This window comes from Mytilus galloprovincialis, chromosome 3, assembly GCF_965363235.1.
Source record: "Mytilus galloprovincialis chromosome 3, xbMytGall1.hap1.1, whole genome shotgun sequence".
Classification (NCBI taxonomy): domain Eukaryota; kingdom Metazoa; phylum Mollusca; class Bivalvia; order Mytilida; family Mytilidae; genus Mytilus; species Mytilus galloprovincialis.
The window spans coordinates 85,599,458-85,613,933 of NC_134840.1; the positions used below are offsets into that span (position 1 = coordinate 85,599,458).

The window sequence follows — 14,476 nt, forward strand, 5'->3', positions numbered from 1 at the left end:
AAGTTTGACTCCTGAAGCCATTGAGCTATTTCTATTACATGTATAAGCAGATTTTTTAAAACTTTAAAAGCATTACTGTTATGATTTTGTTCTATCTTACTTTTCTTTTCTTCTGACTTAAAAAAAAAATTGAAACAAAAGTGACTTTTGTACATTTCATTCAAATTAAAACCTGTAATATACTCATTAAAAAATTACCTTTTCGTTTTTTCTCATTTACATGTTTTCTAAAAAAAAAATGTTGATGCTCATTGTATGGTGTCCTTTAAAGTATGTTAATAACACTAGTCAAGTTTATCTATTGAACAGAGAAGTTTATAAACATACCCTTCTTGCCCTGGATGAGGTCTGGACATTCTTTTCCTCCATTAATGGCTGGTCTGGTGACGAATCTCCATCTGAATGAAGAGCCTGTAGCATCAGGTGCTGACCATTCATTCCAGTCAGATACAATACATGGAAGAACCACTAAAAATTATACAAATAAATAGTTATATGCTTAATTTTAATTTAAGAATAATTAAAAAAGTACAGGATTGATTTTTGGATGTAGAGTTTTTGAAATTTTGTGTTAAACTCAATTCATTGTTAAAACAAGTGTTCATGTGAAATCAAAAGTCAATCATTGACACTCTGGATTGAGTTTTTACCAGATCTATCAGTTTGAAATTACAAGAAGAAGCTGGTACATTTATTTCACAGCATTGGTGGTCAATACTTTCAGTCTTTTTCTAAAAAGAACAATGAAAATAAGGTTCACCTTTCTTGGTCTCGATGAGTTCTGGGGTCTTTTCGTCTTTGTTGATAGCTGGTCGTAATACATATCTCCATCTGAATGTGGTTCCAGTGGCATCAGGTGCTGCCCATGTATTCCATGGACCCACAATAAGTGGCAGTGGTACTGTTATAAAAAAGAGAAACCATGATTTCAGTTTGATATAATAGGGCATAATGTAATTAACAGTTCACATGGATCAAGATATAAATGTCTCATGTGGAAGTTGACTCCTGAAGCAATTGAGAAGTCGCTGGTACATGTATAACCACATTTTTTCAGCTCAGCTGTTGTTAAACTTTATTACCAATACTGTTTTGAAATATCTATTTTCGTTTGTTCTCAATTATAAATATTGAAACAGAAGTAACTTTTATACAATTCATTTAGAAAAAAAAACTGAAATGTACTGAAGAATTACCTTTTGAATATTTGCCATTTACATGTTACTTAAGTTTATCTGACTAGCCATGTATAGCTATTGAACATATTGTCCATAAACATACCTTTCTTGCCCTGGATGAGATCTGGACATTCTTTTCCTCCATTAATGGCTGGTCTGACAACAAATCTCCATCTGAATGAAGAGCCTGTAGCATCAGGTGCTGACCATTCATTCCAGTCAGTAACAATACATGGAAGTTGGACTGAAAGTTATACAAATAAAATATAGTTTATGCTTGAAAAAATACTTAATTGACATTTGGATGTAGAGTTTGTGAAATTTTGTTCAAAACTCAATTCAATTTTAATTCCAGTTTTAATGTGAAATAAAGAGACAATAATTGATATATGATTGGAAAATTTTAACTGGTTTAAAATGATTTTACCAATTTTTTTCTTGAAATATCTGGGTTGATTTTTTTTACCAGATTTTACATTTTGAAATTGCAGAATCAAGTAGCAGCTGTTATATTTATTTCACAGCATTGGTGGTCAATACTTTCAGTTTTTTTTTACAAGAAACATAAAATTATTGTCAATTTACCTTTCTTGGTTTCAATGAGTTCTGGAGTCTTTTCGTCTTTGTTAATTGCTGGTCGCAATACATATCTCCATCTGAAGGTAGTTCCAGTGGCATCAGGTGCTGCCCATGTATTCCATGGACCAACAATGAGTGGAAGTGGTACTATAAAAAAAGAGAGAGACAATGATTTTAGTTTCAGCTTTGGATGTTCTATGATAAAGATAAATCTAGAAAAGGGCTTTTGATGCATAAAACAAATAAAGTGTTGTTTAACTTTTTTATAGCACTTGGTCCATACTACTGCTGGTGGACTATCAGTGCCTGAAGGTAACAGTTCTGAAGTGTGTATTTGGGTACTGGCATGATTTATTTTAAACCTTTCTAAAAAGTTATATTTATACATCTTCCACAGGCAAATATGGCCTTTGATTGAATAAGCTATTTTTATAGGTCTTTTTTTAGATCATTTAGCTCTTCAACTGTTTCAATTCTTTAACATCCTTAACTTTAGACGTAAGCTTTAAGCATTCCTAATGAAGGTAAATCAAATAAAGGGCTTTGGAGATATGCAATTCATCAAGTGTTGTGTGTGTGTTCATATCTAATACAGTTCATTTATGAAAAACCAAATTTTTTTTTCAAGGATTGACCTATTTGATAATTGTCTTTTAGATGTTACTTGACCATTTTTTTTGGTGTTCATTAAATTAATTTTCATGTATAAAATGAGCATATAATATTAAGGTCAAGAGTTAACTTCTTCAAAAATGTGTAAATCTGATGTCAGATATGTATATTGAACATATTGTATACAATCATACTTTTTCTGCCTTGTATAAGATCTGGACATTCTTTTCCTCCATTAATGGCTGGTCTGGTGACGAATCTCCATCTGAATGAAGAGCCAGTAGCATCAGCTTCAAACCAAGTATTCCAGTCAGACACAATACATGGAAGAACCACTGAAAATTATACAAATTATATGTTATTTCAAGGATGAAGGAAGATTCAAAAAAGAACAATTCATTGTGAATGAGTTTCATGAAACTTCATTCAGAACAATTTGTAGTTTAATTTTTGTAGTCTACACATTGAACATTCAATTATTTGAATTAAAAAATAAGAACATTTTTATTACACTACAACTCTTTTGTCGTTAACAACCACTTGCAGCAAAGAAGTAATCAGTATTCAAATAGAACAAAAGCCTCATGTTCAAATACAGAAAACCTGTAGCAAACAAATTCAAAAGTGGTAAAACATTATAGGTTTAAGGTATATTTACCTTTCTTGGTCTCAATGAGTTCTGGGGTCTTTTCGTCTTTGTTGATAGCTGGTCGCAATACATATCTCCATCTGAATGTGGTTCCAGTGGCATCAGGTGCTGCCCATGTGTTCCATGGTCCCACAATAAGTGGAAGTGGTACTGTAAAGAGACAAGTGAGAAGTTTGAAACCAAAGGAAAATATTCAAAAATAGCAATACAAAGTAATTTAAAATACTGTGAATTCATGTAAATTTGGGGATACCAATTTTATTGGACTGAAGAAAAAAAAATTAATTTTGTGGATACTTCATTTTGTGGTTTTGGAAAGGTCTGCATTAAAGCCTACAGACATGTGTACTTTATTAAACATTTAGGTTCATGGTTCACCAATATCCAATAGATCCATGTAAATCTTATTCCAATAATAATAATGCATTCACAATTTTTACAATTGTAGCTTACTTAGAAGTTGTATAATTCTGAAGTGTCATGTATTGAACATATAGTTTTTGGATCATACCTTTCTTGCCCTGGATGAGGTCTGGACATTCTTGTCCTCCACTAATGGCTGGTCTGACAACAAATCTCCATCTGAATGAAGATCCAGTAGCGTCAGGTGCAGACCATTCATTCCAGTCAGCAACAATACATGGAAGTTTGACTGAAATTTATATCAATAAGATGTTATGAGCTACCTTTTAATTTATTGCAATCTAAATGAAACCTTTAGACAGAATCAGATTGAATTTACCTGGTTGAATTGAAAGAAATTGACAAAGATCTCGATAGAGAAAAACACCCATTGTATTTATTCAACAGGAAAATCTCTTTGCAAAAAATAATAAATAACCAGGTGAACTACAACTGATTCTTGGGAAAGGTTCTTTTTCCATATCAACAATCCTTAATGGCAAGGAGGGAAGCAGAATACCAAGTTTGAACAACTGAGATTTTGAATCACTGTAGATGGACTACTAAGACTACCTGGCCATCAATGTAATTTGATCAATTTAAAATAATATAATCAAACTGCAGAGTGAAGTAATATTTGGTAAATATGGTAATCCAAATAATATCAATTTGATCAGTTCCAAATTCAATGTACAGAGAATTCTTTGAAGATGGGATGTCTTATAAACATACCCTTTCTACCCTGGATGAGATCTGGACATTCTTTGCCTCCATTCACTGATGGTCTGGTTACAAATCTGAATCTGAATGATGAGCCAGTAGCATCAGGTGATGACCATGTGCTCCAGTCACTAACAATACATGGCAGTGGTACTGAAATTATAATAAACCAATTACTTAATGTGGTTAAAAAATGGAAGACATTACTGTTCTTTGATATTTTTTTTTACAAGTAAGTGTTTTTCCCTTAAACAAAATATAAAATATTAAGACTTGTGAGCTTTAAATAGGTTTTTAAGTGAATCATTTTTACAGTAATATATGACTTAATCAATGAAGTTTAGTGAGACTTTAATCACATCAATCAACAAATACATGATAATTTGCTTATCTATTCTAAAGTGTAGAGCTAGTTAAATACAAAATACACAAGTATAGTGTTATATTCTTACGTAATGTCTACAAAGTCTATGTTATGATAAGGACCAGCCTTTTCTAGGTTAAGGGTAAGAAAGGAAAACAAATCAAACAAGAATGTGTCCATAGTACACGGATGCCCCACTCACACTATCATTTTCTATGTTCAGTTGACCGTGAAATTGGTGTCAAAACTTTAATTTGGAATAAAAATTAGAAAGATCATATAATAGGGAACATGTGTACTAAGTTTCAAGTTGATTGGATTTCAACTTCATCAAAAACTACCATGACCAAAAACTTTAACCTGAAGCGAACAGATGCACGGACGGACGATCGAAAACATAATGCCCCTCTACTATCGTAGGTGAGGCATAAAAACCCGAAAAGCGTCATTAAAGACTGATTTCCATATATATTCTTACATATTTACTGACAAATTTCAAGGGTACAAGTTGGTATACATAGGATAATTACTTTTCTTGGCCTCAATGAGGTCTGGTGTCTTTTCGTCTTTGTTGATTGCTGGTCGCAATACATATCTCCATCTGAAGGTACTTCCAGTGGCATCTGGTGCTGACCATGTATTCCATGGTCCAACAATAAGTGGAAGTGGTACTGTTAAAAGGAGAGAGAAAATGAGTTCAGTTTGATACCATAGGAAATTATTGACACGTCACAGAATTACCTCTGTGTTATTTGTCATTTACAAGTTACCTAAAAGTTTTTATGCTCAATGAATGGAGTTGAAATAATATATGCACATTATATTAAGAACAGACTCTCTGTTTGGCCTATTGAGGAGCCAAAAATTGTGTGTAATGGTACTGAACAGACTTCTTATTCGACTTTTGAATTTATTGACTTTTGAATTTATTGAGAATCTGTAACTTTAACAAAATTTCTGGAACATAAATATATCTTTTAATGTGGAGGCATTTGAAAAACACCATATGATAATAAAACATAAAGTCCTGGACAAAATAAAACAAATGATCTATTCCTCCACAATAAGATTTCTTGTAAAATTCTTAACTGTAATAAACATACCTTTCTTGCCCTGGATGAGGTCTGGACATTCCTTTCCTCCGGTAATGGCTGGTCTGACAACAAATCTCCATCTGAATGAAGAGCCGGTAGCATCAGGTGCAGACCATTCATTCCAGTCAGCAACAATACATGGAAGTGGTACTGAAATTCATATCAATAAGATGTTTAATTCATTGCAATTTAAATGAAAACTTTCCACAGAATCAGTTTGAATTAACCTGGTGATTTAAATTTTTGTAAAGTTAATTCTACCATTGAAAAAATACACTAATTTTTGTTCTCTGTAGAGTTTTCAATTTGTATGCACATTTCCCCTTGAAAAAACTTTAAGTTACCCTAGAATAAACTCAACAATGAATAATAGCTATTGTATATATTCAATAGGACAATTCTCTTTGAAAAAATTTGAAATTTGGGTTACTCTTAAAATAAGATTTTGCTGTTCAATATATTTTCTTTGCATATGAATAGAAAGTCATTCTGTTGATATCAATGTAAGAATACTGGATTCTGTCATCTTAATATGATTTTTTTTATATCAACAATCTTTTATCTTTGAATATTTTGCTTTTGTTCTAAATACATACCCTTTCTGCCCTGGATGAGATCTGGACATTCTTTGCCTCCATTTACGGATGGTCTGGTTACAAATCTGAATCTGAATGATGAGCCAGTAGCATCAGGTGATGACCATGTGCTCCAGTCACCAACAATACATGGCAGAGGTACTGAAATTATAATAAACAAATTACTTAATATGGTTAAGAATTTGAAGAAAGTACTGATCTATTCAAGAAGGTAGTTTAATCAATATTACTGCAACAAAAGTATTTTTCTAATTCATTCAGTATGTTTAAGTTATACATTTTTTGTCCAACAAAATTAGTTAGTTTGCTTTTCAGCAAGATGAAACATTATTCCAATATTAAAAGTTTGATGTCTAACAAATCCATTATACTGCATCAAAAAAATTAGCAGCTTTTCACAATCTCAATGTTCTTGTGGTCTAACCTGTCACATTATAGGTATAAAATATATTTACTTTTCTTGGCCTCAATGAGTTCTGGAATTGGTTCGTCCTTGTTGATTGCTGGTCGTAATACATATCTCCATCTGAAGGTGCTTCCAGTGGCATCAGGTGCTGACCATGTATTCCATGGTCCAACAATAAGTGGAAGTGGTACTGTTTAAAAGAGAGAGACATTGATTTTAGTATGATAGTTTTAACTCCACTTCATTTCAGTATAAATTAATTAGGTATAAGCTAATCTGTAGATGTCTTTTTGATATTTGTGTCATTAGGTTGGTGTCTCATATTCACAGCCTCCTTCCATTCATACACACAATTTTGAAATAAAGAAACGGACATATTTATAATCAGGAGATAAAGATAAAATTTGTCTATGACTTGTTAATCTCCTTTAAGAATTGATGTTTGTTAAAGGTTTAGTAAGGTTAACCTAAATGATCAAGGCAAACTAAATGTGTCAATAATTGTATAAGTTTAGCTTTTATATCAAGTAGATATATAACATACCTTTCTTGCCCTGGATAAGATCTGGACATTCTGCTCCACCGTTAATTGCTGGTCTGGTAACATATCTCCATCTAAATGAAGAGCCAGTAGCATCAGGTGCGGACCATTCATTCCAGTCACTGACAATACATGGCAGTGGTACTGAAAATAATTTTACATCAGTCACATTATAAGATGATAACATGTATACTTTTGTTATAAAAAGACTAAAGACATATTTTAGATTATGAATTAAAAGTGTGTCATGCTTTGTTAACAGAATCACATTCCAATTTTCTGTGAAACATAAAAGCAGGATCAAAACATATCCCTTATCTAGGCTGGGAACAAATATTAAACCTGTTCATTTTTTGGAACCATGAAACTTAAAAAAAGTCATCTATTTAGAAAGGCGAATTTAACATTAAAGGCATTTGAATTGTTTCCAAAAAAAACATAGAACTATCCAGAATAACCTTGGGACATCATGCAACAAATTAACAAAATAAAATTTGATGCAATATTTTCTGTGAACTTGTGTGGATATCAGTAATTGTAAACAACTTTTACATACATGTAAGGGCAAATATGTTAAGAGTCACTAATATACAAATGTAGATGTAAAAATTATTATGTCTGATATGAATATTCTCTCCATATTAAGGTTCATGGCATATCTGTATGATCTGATTAACATATAAATTTCCACACCTTTGCCAAGTTGGATGAGGTCTTCACATTCTTTGCCACCATTCAATGCAGGTCTTGTCATGAATCTAACTCTGTATCTGGATCCAGAAGCATCAGGTGCACTCCAGTCGGTCCAGTCAGACATGATACATGGAAGTGGTACTGAAATACAGAAAGCAATCAATCTGAACATGTGGGTTTTATTATATACTGCCTCAATCATAATTACAAATCCAGTGAATATAGTATCTACCATGTACTGTATATCAATTTAATCTGAAACAAATTTGTGGTTATAAATAAAGTCATTCCAATAAAAAGAATCAACTCAGCGATACAAAATAATATCATGCAACATTCTGCTAAAGATACTCCCATAAACAGAAAATTGTGATATAGGATCTCTACATTCCACAAATATGTATAATAAACATGGCAATTCTTCTCCCCTTTGACATTTAAACAAAATAACTTAATTTAGTTACTTTTTACCAGAGGAATATAAACCTTTCAGAATTTTTGGTCCCCAATGTTCTTCATATATTTGATGCTTCTAAATAAATACCTTTGCCAAGTTGGATCATATCTGGACATTCTTTGCCACCATTCAATGCAGGTCTGGTTGTGAATCTTGCTCTGTATCTGGTTCCAGAAGCATCAGGAGCGCTCCAGGTAGACCAGTCAGACATGATACATGGAAGTGGTACTATATTTGGGATAAAAAATCTCCAGAATTAAAATTTGTCAAGTATAACAGATTCTTTTGTTCAGTTCTTGCATTTACAAAAAGAATCTATGAAACAATGGGTTCTTTTCTGGAAATGTTCAATATGTTATTTATAGAAACTGCAGAAATAATCAATTATGTATCATATATGTATGTTATGTATGCACTGTTTTGTAGTTGTTGACACATTTGAGTAAAATAGGGGTTTACTGCAGTCTTTTAGCTTATATCTAAAGATAAACATATATCACAGATGCTAATTTAAAAAAAAAAAATTCTAATTTTTTTTTAAAAAATCATTTAAAAAGAAATATTATATCTTGGAAAAAGCATATGATTAAATTCATATAAAAATATATATCAAGGTATCTTCTGTTGTTTTAAATTGCGTGTTGTAAATAAACCTTCCTGTAATTTTCCTTGCAGATATCACGAAACATTTCAAATTACTTTAACAGACAAGTGTCTTTCCCTACTCATTTATTTGAAATTTAATATAAGTCTTACAAAGCTTTGATACTTATAAAAATGTTAACAAACCTTTGCCAAGTTGGATGAGGTCTTCACATTCTTTGCCACCATTCAATGCTGGTCTTGTCATATATCTTACTCTGTATCTGGTTCCTGAAGCGTCAGGTGCACTCCAGTCGGTCCAGTCAGACATGATACATGGAAGTGGTACTACAACCAAAATGAATTGTGTTAATATGCAGGATTGAAATAAAATATTCTCAGGAACTACTACATGTTTTCAATGCCTGAATACTTATTTGTTTCTAAATTCGACAAAATCTTGATATTGTTTGTTCTAAATTCTAAATACATGTAATTTTGGTCAAAATATTTTTTCATGAAAAGTTAAAAAATGTGTCATCAAGATGACATTTTTGTTGTCTTTGGCTGGATTCAAGATCTATAGAAAGTATATTGGTACATTTAACTATGGAGTAGTCAAACATTAAAAAAAAAATTGGTATAATTTTTCTAGTAAATAAATGGTGCTCTTTTATTACCTTTGCCAAGTTGGATGAGGTCTTCACATTCTTTGCCGCCATTCAATGCAGGCCTTGTCATATATCTTACTCTGTATCTGGTTCCAGAAGCATCAGGTGCACTCCAGTCAGACCAGTCAGACATGATACATGGAAGTGGTACTATAATACAAATATAGATAAATTTGAATACATAGTTAAATATATTTCAGTATGTGTCAATTTCTAAACTAACTAATAAGGTGAAATAACAATATTATCCAAGGAAAATTCAAACTTATATAAGACTGAAAAGTTGTTGTCAATGACTGCCATACAAGTTCTCTTTTTTTTTCAGGGAAAAACCAAATGTGTTGTATATGCTTTTAAACATATGTTTTTTGGGTGTCAGTCAGGCCACATAACCAGTGTAACAAAAAAAAAGTTAATGAAAAAAGCAAAGTGTTTACATTTAATTCTAATATGACGTGCTTCTTTAGCTTTGTAAACAACACTGTGATAAAATTCTCGATAAAATATACTCAGAGTTATACATAATAATGGCTGTTACAATATACTTCCCAAGTAAATCTACATATATTGGAACCTATTTGCAGACCCTTTGTCAATTTTATTGTTTTAAAAAGTGCAATTAAAAAAAGACAAAATAACTTTTATTCTTATTCGTATGCATAATAAAAAGAAGTAATACACAAGAGCTCGGAGAAATCAACAAAATAAAAATTAAATAAAATTCCGCATTAGTCTATTAATCTTTTTGGCACATTTAAGTCATTTCAAAACATGAAGTCATATAAATGAAACAACTAAAGTTGAAAGTTTTCTGTTACGTGAACCATCGAAACTCGTATGATATTATATTAAAACTTGTTTTTGAGGTAGGTTTGTTTTATTTGGTTTGAGAATTTATAGAATTAAAAAGATATTTGAGCTTTATCTAACAGGGAGTAAAAAAGAACAGCCACACACACAGTATACCCACCCTCGCTTCAGTTTTTAAATGACCGCATTTGTCCTATTAGAATCAAAATAATTCATTAAAGCCATAGATTGTTGGAAATTTACACATGGCCTGGGCCGTGATATTTGTTAATTTCATCCCTCGCTAACGCTCAGGATAATTCGAATATCACGGCCCAGGCCATGTGTAAATTTCCAACAATTTATGGCTTCCATGAATTATTTCTTAAAGAAACATGACTTCAACTATGTTAAAATCATCATACCTTTGCCAAGTTGGATGAGGTCTTCACATTCTTTTCCACCATTCAATGCAGGTCTGACAACATATCTTACTCTGAATCTTGATCCTGAGGCATCTGGTGCACTCCAGTCAGACCAGTCAGACATAAGACATGGCAATGGTACTGGAATAATATAAGAGAGTGAAATAACAAAATACTTTTTAAAATATGGATACCTTGTTTCAAATATTATTTTTTTTGCATAGGTTTAGTGACTTGTTTGTATTTTGATTGCTTTTCCTTTTGGCCATGCTATTATCTGTTTTTTTTTACTTTTACTTCATGAATGTCCCTTGAGAAGATATTTTCATATGTATATATTCATTCCAAACTCAAATCTTGGATATTATGTTGTTCAGTTGTTTCCTTTAAAAGTTGATGTGTTTCCATCTGTTTAAGTTTGTAATCCGGATTTGTTTTCTCATCATTGATTTTGTATTTTGTATACTACTGTTGCCTTTATTTACCTTTCTTAAGTTGAATGAGGTCTTCGCATTCTTTGCCACCATTAAGAGATGGTCTTACTACATATCTAACTCTGAAGAGAGATCCAGAAGCATCTGGTCCAGCCCATGCAGTCCAGTCACTCATGATGCATGGCAATTCAGCTGTAAATAAAGATTTAATTTTAGATTGATTGAGTATCCGTTAGCCAAACTATAACCATAAAACTAAGAAATCATAAATTATTTGGAAAAAGACTGAGTTTTAAATAAATTTGTATAAGCAAATTTCTAACTGTGTTTTGTCCATGCAGATTTTTTCGATTCAATGATGCAATTATTTTTACAATCATTTGATTGAAATTATATGTAAAACTTTACCAGGAAAAACTTTATTCTTATTTTACTACTTTTACAGGTAAACTGATTTGCAAAAGATGTAGGAGCAAGGTAGGCTGTACAGCTCTAAACAATTAATTTATTTTACATTTAATAAAAAAAAAAAAAAAAATCTAATTGAACTGAATTAACTTTATATGAAATTTTTAAAGTTTCATAAAAGTCCTACATTTCAACTTTATTTTATAAAAAAAATATGATGCACTACACTTTAAAACTTAAGTAGAAGATTTCATACTTTTTTTGAGTTGCATGAGATCTTCACATTCTTTGCCGCCATTTAGAGCAGGTCTGACAACATATCTAGTCCTGTATACTGTTCCTGTGGCATCAGGTGCACTCCATGCTGACCAATCACTCATGAGACATGGCAGTGGTACTGTATTCATAGTAATGTTTAATTTTTTAAATTATGTGTACTTTAGTGATTGAGGTAACAATTTTACTTAAGTGTAAATGAAATTCAAATGGTTTTTAAACACAGCAAAAAATGATGGTTGATTGTAAATACCAGTTATCTCTCACTAATTAAAAAAAAGGACTTGTAAGAACTATGGATTCTTTACTATCATGGGTACTTATTTTGTGAATTGAAGAAATTTAGTGGATTGTCCAAAGTTTCCATACAAGCCTACTTCGTTGAAAATTTTTCGTGGTTCACCTCTACCAACAAAATCTATGAGAATATATCCAACAAATAATACTGAATCCACAGTACTTTAACAAAAAGAAAGGTGACAGCCAGGTCAGGCATAACAAAAAAATTTACATGTAAAAATCTTATGGTGCCACTGCCAGCTAACATTCAAGAAAAATCACTATATACCTTCTCATTTTTTGTTATAATACAGAAACTTATAAAACAAATTTACCTTTGTTGAGTTGCATAAGGTCTTCGCATTCTTTGCCACCATTAAGAGCAGGTCTGAGTACCATTCTAGTTCTGTATGTGGTTCCTGTGGCATCAGGTGCACTCCATGCGGTCCATTCACTCATGATACATGGCAATGGTACTGAAATTACATTTGTGTTGCAATTACTACAGTTCTATATCTAAAAAATGGTTCAATACAAAGCAATAGTTCTATTGTATTCAAAAGTAAATGATTTTGCAGTGCAGATCAGTATGCTTCCTTCAAGAGAATTTTCACAGGTTAGATGGTTCATTTTTGAACTTCTCAAACTGTTACTAGTGGAAACAACATTTTTCTTGTTCCTTTGTAATAATATCTCCAAATGTCAAACTTCGTCCTATTTGTTAAGTTTAAATGGCTGTTTACTATAGAATCATTTCATTTTATGGATATTAATTTTCATGGATTCAAGAAAACTTATATGTTAATGGATATTTGATTGAGTGGAATTTCCATTGTTTGTATACAAAACTTCAGAAAATGTGAGCTTTAATAAACATCTGAATCTATTGCTTAATTCCTATACCCACAAAATTCACAAACATTGGTATCCACTATAATGAATCCACAGTACTTTACCCTGATACTCTAATTCCAACTGACTCATACAACAATTTAAAAAACTTTTTTAATTGATTTCTTACAGGCATTTGTTTGTAAATATGAAATCTTATTGCAAAGACACTATCTATCAATTTCCATTGCTCAAACAAAACATTTACTATTTCAATTCACAAGATATAATTCATTTGAAGAGATTACCCACATGAGAAGCCAGTACACATAGCCAGTGATTTTCTACTGGAACACAGGTAATGTATAAACATACCTTTGTTAAGTTGGAGAAGGTCTTCACATTCTTTACCGCCATTAAGAGCAGGTCTGAGTACCACTCTAGATCGGTATGTGGTTCCTGTAGCATCAGGTGCACTCCATGCGGTCCAGTCACTCATAATACATGGCAGTGGTACTGAATTATAATTCTTTACCATTAATTTTCAGTTGTTGAAATTGATTAAAAACATATTTGGTCATATTCTAAGAAAGCTTGATCCTGCAAATTCAGAAACTTTTGTGTGCAGTTTCAGCAAATGCTGCTTACAAATAATGTCATTGAAAGCAAAAACACAAGTTGTTTTCTGTGAAACAAATTCTGTTGCAATTTTTTCAAAAGAATAAAATATTTTTTAAACTTTTATGAGCTTGATTGAAATTAATTTAATTAAAAATTGAATGAGCACTAACTTGGCAGTTTTACGATTACTTTGATATTACTTAAGATACAGATCACACAGATTATACCATTATTCAATATAATAATTCTGTCAAAAACTTCAACTCATTTTAATCTAATTGAGGTTTTTCATCATTGCACATGCTATATCATCTTAAAATGCCTAGTAAAACTTAGTAGTACAATTACAATAAAAGCTATACCCTTTTTATTTAATGCAATGTTTTTTGTGATTCCAATTAATCAACCTTACTATAACCTGAACATGTACTTACCTTTGCCAATTTGGATGAGGTCTTCACATTCTTTGCCACCATTCAATGCTGGTCTTGTTACATATCTTACTCTGTATCTTGTTCCTGTGGCATCAGCTGCAGTCCATGCTGTCCAGTCAGACATGATACATGGAAGTGGTACTGGAATATACAATTATAAAATGTTTTTAACACATTTATTAAGTAAAATTGTTAGATCTTGAAAGCTAAGTTTATGGGAACCTACAATGAAAATGAAAAACAAAAAGAAATGATACCAATTTGAAGATTAAAAAGACTGATGACTGTGGTCCAATTTAAAGAGGTAAACAGAGGAAATTGATTAGCCTATATTAAAGTTTCCAATTTAGTTCAGATTAACAGATCATCTCTCACCTCATCTTAGCAGTGAGTTCGTACTATTTTATTCAATTTTGTTGCATTCTTCACATGACT

At 31.6% G+C, this 14,476-nt stretch overlaps 1 protein-coding gene across 1 annotated transcript in view; it reads right to left on the reverse strand.

Moving 5' to 3' along the window:
• Positions 1 to 14,476, reverse strand: part of LOC143069219 (uncharacterized) — a 43,131-nt gene that overhangs the window by 28,475 nt on the left and 180 nt on the right. The window contains exons 2-24 of the mRNA XM_076243749.1: positions 14,042 to 14,182; positions 13,362 to 13,502; positions 12,491 to 12,631; positions 11,857 to 11,997; positions 11,244 to 11,384; positions 10,759 to 10,899; positions 9,554 to 9,694; positions 9,081 to 9,221; positions 8,379 to 8,519; positions 7,835 to 7,975; positions 7,145 to 7,285; positions 6,650 to 6,790; positions 6,195 to 6,335; positions 5,608 to 5,748; positions 5,035 to 5,175; positions 4,153 to 4,293; positions 3,530 to 3,670; positions 3,028 to 3,168; positions 2,564 to 2,704; positions 1,764 to 1,904; positions 1,282 to 1,422; positions 761 to 901; positions 328 to 468 (exon numbers count right to left, since the gene is read on the reverse strand). Of these exons, the coding sequence (XP_076099864.1) occupies positions 328 to 468; positions 761 to 901; positions 1,282 to 1,422; positions 1,764 to 1,904; positions 2,564 to 2,704; positions 3,028 to 3,168; positions 3,530 to 3,670; positions 4,153 to 4,293; positions 5,035 to 5,175; positions 5,608 to 5,748; positions 6,195 to 6,335; positions 6,650 to 6,790; positions 7,145 to 7,285; positions 7,835 to 7,975; positions 8,379 to 8,519; positions 9,081 to 9,221; positions 9,554 to 9,694; positions 10,759 to 10,899; positions 11,244 to 11,384; positions 11,857 to 11,997; positions 12,491 to 12,631; positions 13,362 to 13,502; positions 14,042 to 14,182 (3,243 nt within the window). The remainder of the gene's footprint in view (positions 1 to 327; positions 469 to 760; positions 902 to 1,281; positions 1,423 to 1,763; positions 1,905 to 2,563; positions 2,705 to 3,027; positions 3,169 to 3,529; positions 3,671 to 4,152; positions 4,294 to 5,034; positions 5,176 to 5,607; positions 5,749 to 6,194; positions 6,336 to 6,649; positions 6,791 to 7,144; positions 7,286 to 7,834; positions 7,976 to 8,378; positions 8,520 to 9,080; positions 9,222 to 9,553; positions 9,695 to 10,758; positions 10,900 to 11,243; positions 11,385 to 11,856; positions 11,998 to 12,490; positions 12,632 to 13,361; positions 13,503 to 14,041; positions 14,183 to 14,476) is intronic.